General features: G+C 59.8%; 1 protein-coding gene across 1 annotated transcript in view; it reads left to right on the forward strand.

Moving 5' to 3' along the window:
• Positions 1–976, forward strand: part of CELF6 (CUGBP, Elav-like family member 6) — a 6,180-nt gene that overhangs the window by 1,746 nt on the left and 3,458 nt on the right. The window contains exons 3-4 of the mRNA XM_010013036.1: positions 356–579; positions 944–973. Coding sequence (XP_010011338.1) covers positions 356–579; positions 944–973 — 254 coding nt within the window. The remainder of the gene's footprint in view (positions 1–355; positions 580–943; positions 974–976) is intronic.

A 976-nucleotide genomic window follows, 5' to 3' on the forward strand; every position in this document is an offset into this window, starting at 1 on the left:
CCAGCCTCTCCCCCTGCCCCGTTCGACCCTGTGCTGCCTGCATAATCCAATCACCAGCTCATTTGATCCTCTGTCTAATTGGATCAAAATCCTACAGACCAGCAGTTTGTTGGCCGGATCACCCCGAGGTTCATCCTTGCCCGGGCACTGGGGATGGTGCTCAGGGCTAATTCCCTCCCCGCTGCAGAAAGGGGCTGTTTAATTAACGCCGAAGGTCAAAACTGTGAATGAGGAGGGGAAGAGGGAACGGAGGTCAGGGAGCCGCTGGGAGAAACACCGGCTATAATTAAACCTTGCATCGATTGCTGGTCGCTGCTGCCAAGGCGGCAGCATCCCGAGGCTGAGGATGCTGCAGGCGCTGCGAGCCGGCGGAGGGACACGATCCAGGGGCATCGCCGGGATCCTGCTGTCAGCCCCACATTCCCCCCGTCCCAGGGCGCCTCCTCCAGCCTGGTGGTGAAGTTTGCGGACACGGACAAGGAGAGGACCCTGAGACGGATGCATCAGATGGCCGGGCAGCTGGGCATCTTCAACCCCATGACCATCCAGTTCGGTGCCTACGGGGCCTACACGCAAGCGGTAGGAGCTGGGCCTGGCTGGGACCTGGGGGTTTTGGGGAGTCCCATGGGTGGCGGTGGTGGTGGTTTTGCCTGCAGAAGCCTGCATGGGATTGTATCGGTGCCAGTGAGCGCAGATGCCCGTGAGGGTTGGTATATCCCCATTTAGGAGCATCACAGAGGGTTTCACCCCCTCAGGTGAGGAGGTAGGGGGCAGGGGTCCCATATATCACCTTATTTAGTGTCGCCTGTCCCTGGCTCTGGCAGCAGGTGACATCCATCCCTCATGTGGGGGTGCAAAGGGGGAGATGCTGATTTATCCTCCCTGCTCCCCCTTCTCTCTGCCTCTCGCTTGCTTTCCCCTTTCCCCCCCTTCTTTCCTTAAGATCATGCAGCAGCAGGCAGCCCTGATGGCGGCT

Source organism: Nestor notabilis, unplaced genomic scaffold (genome assembly GCF_000696875.1).
Source record: "Nestor notabilis isolate BGI_N333 unplaced genomic scaffold, ASM69687v1 scaffold18284, whole genome shotgun sequence".
Lineage (NCBI taxonomy): Eukaryota > Metazoa > Chordata > Aves > Psittaciformes > Psittacidae > Nestor > Nestor notabilis.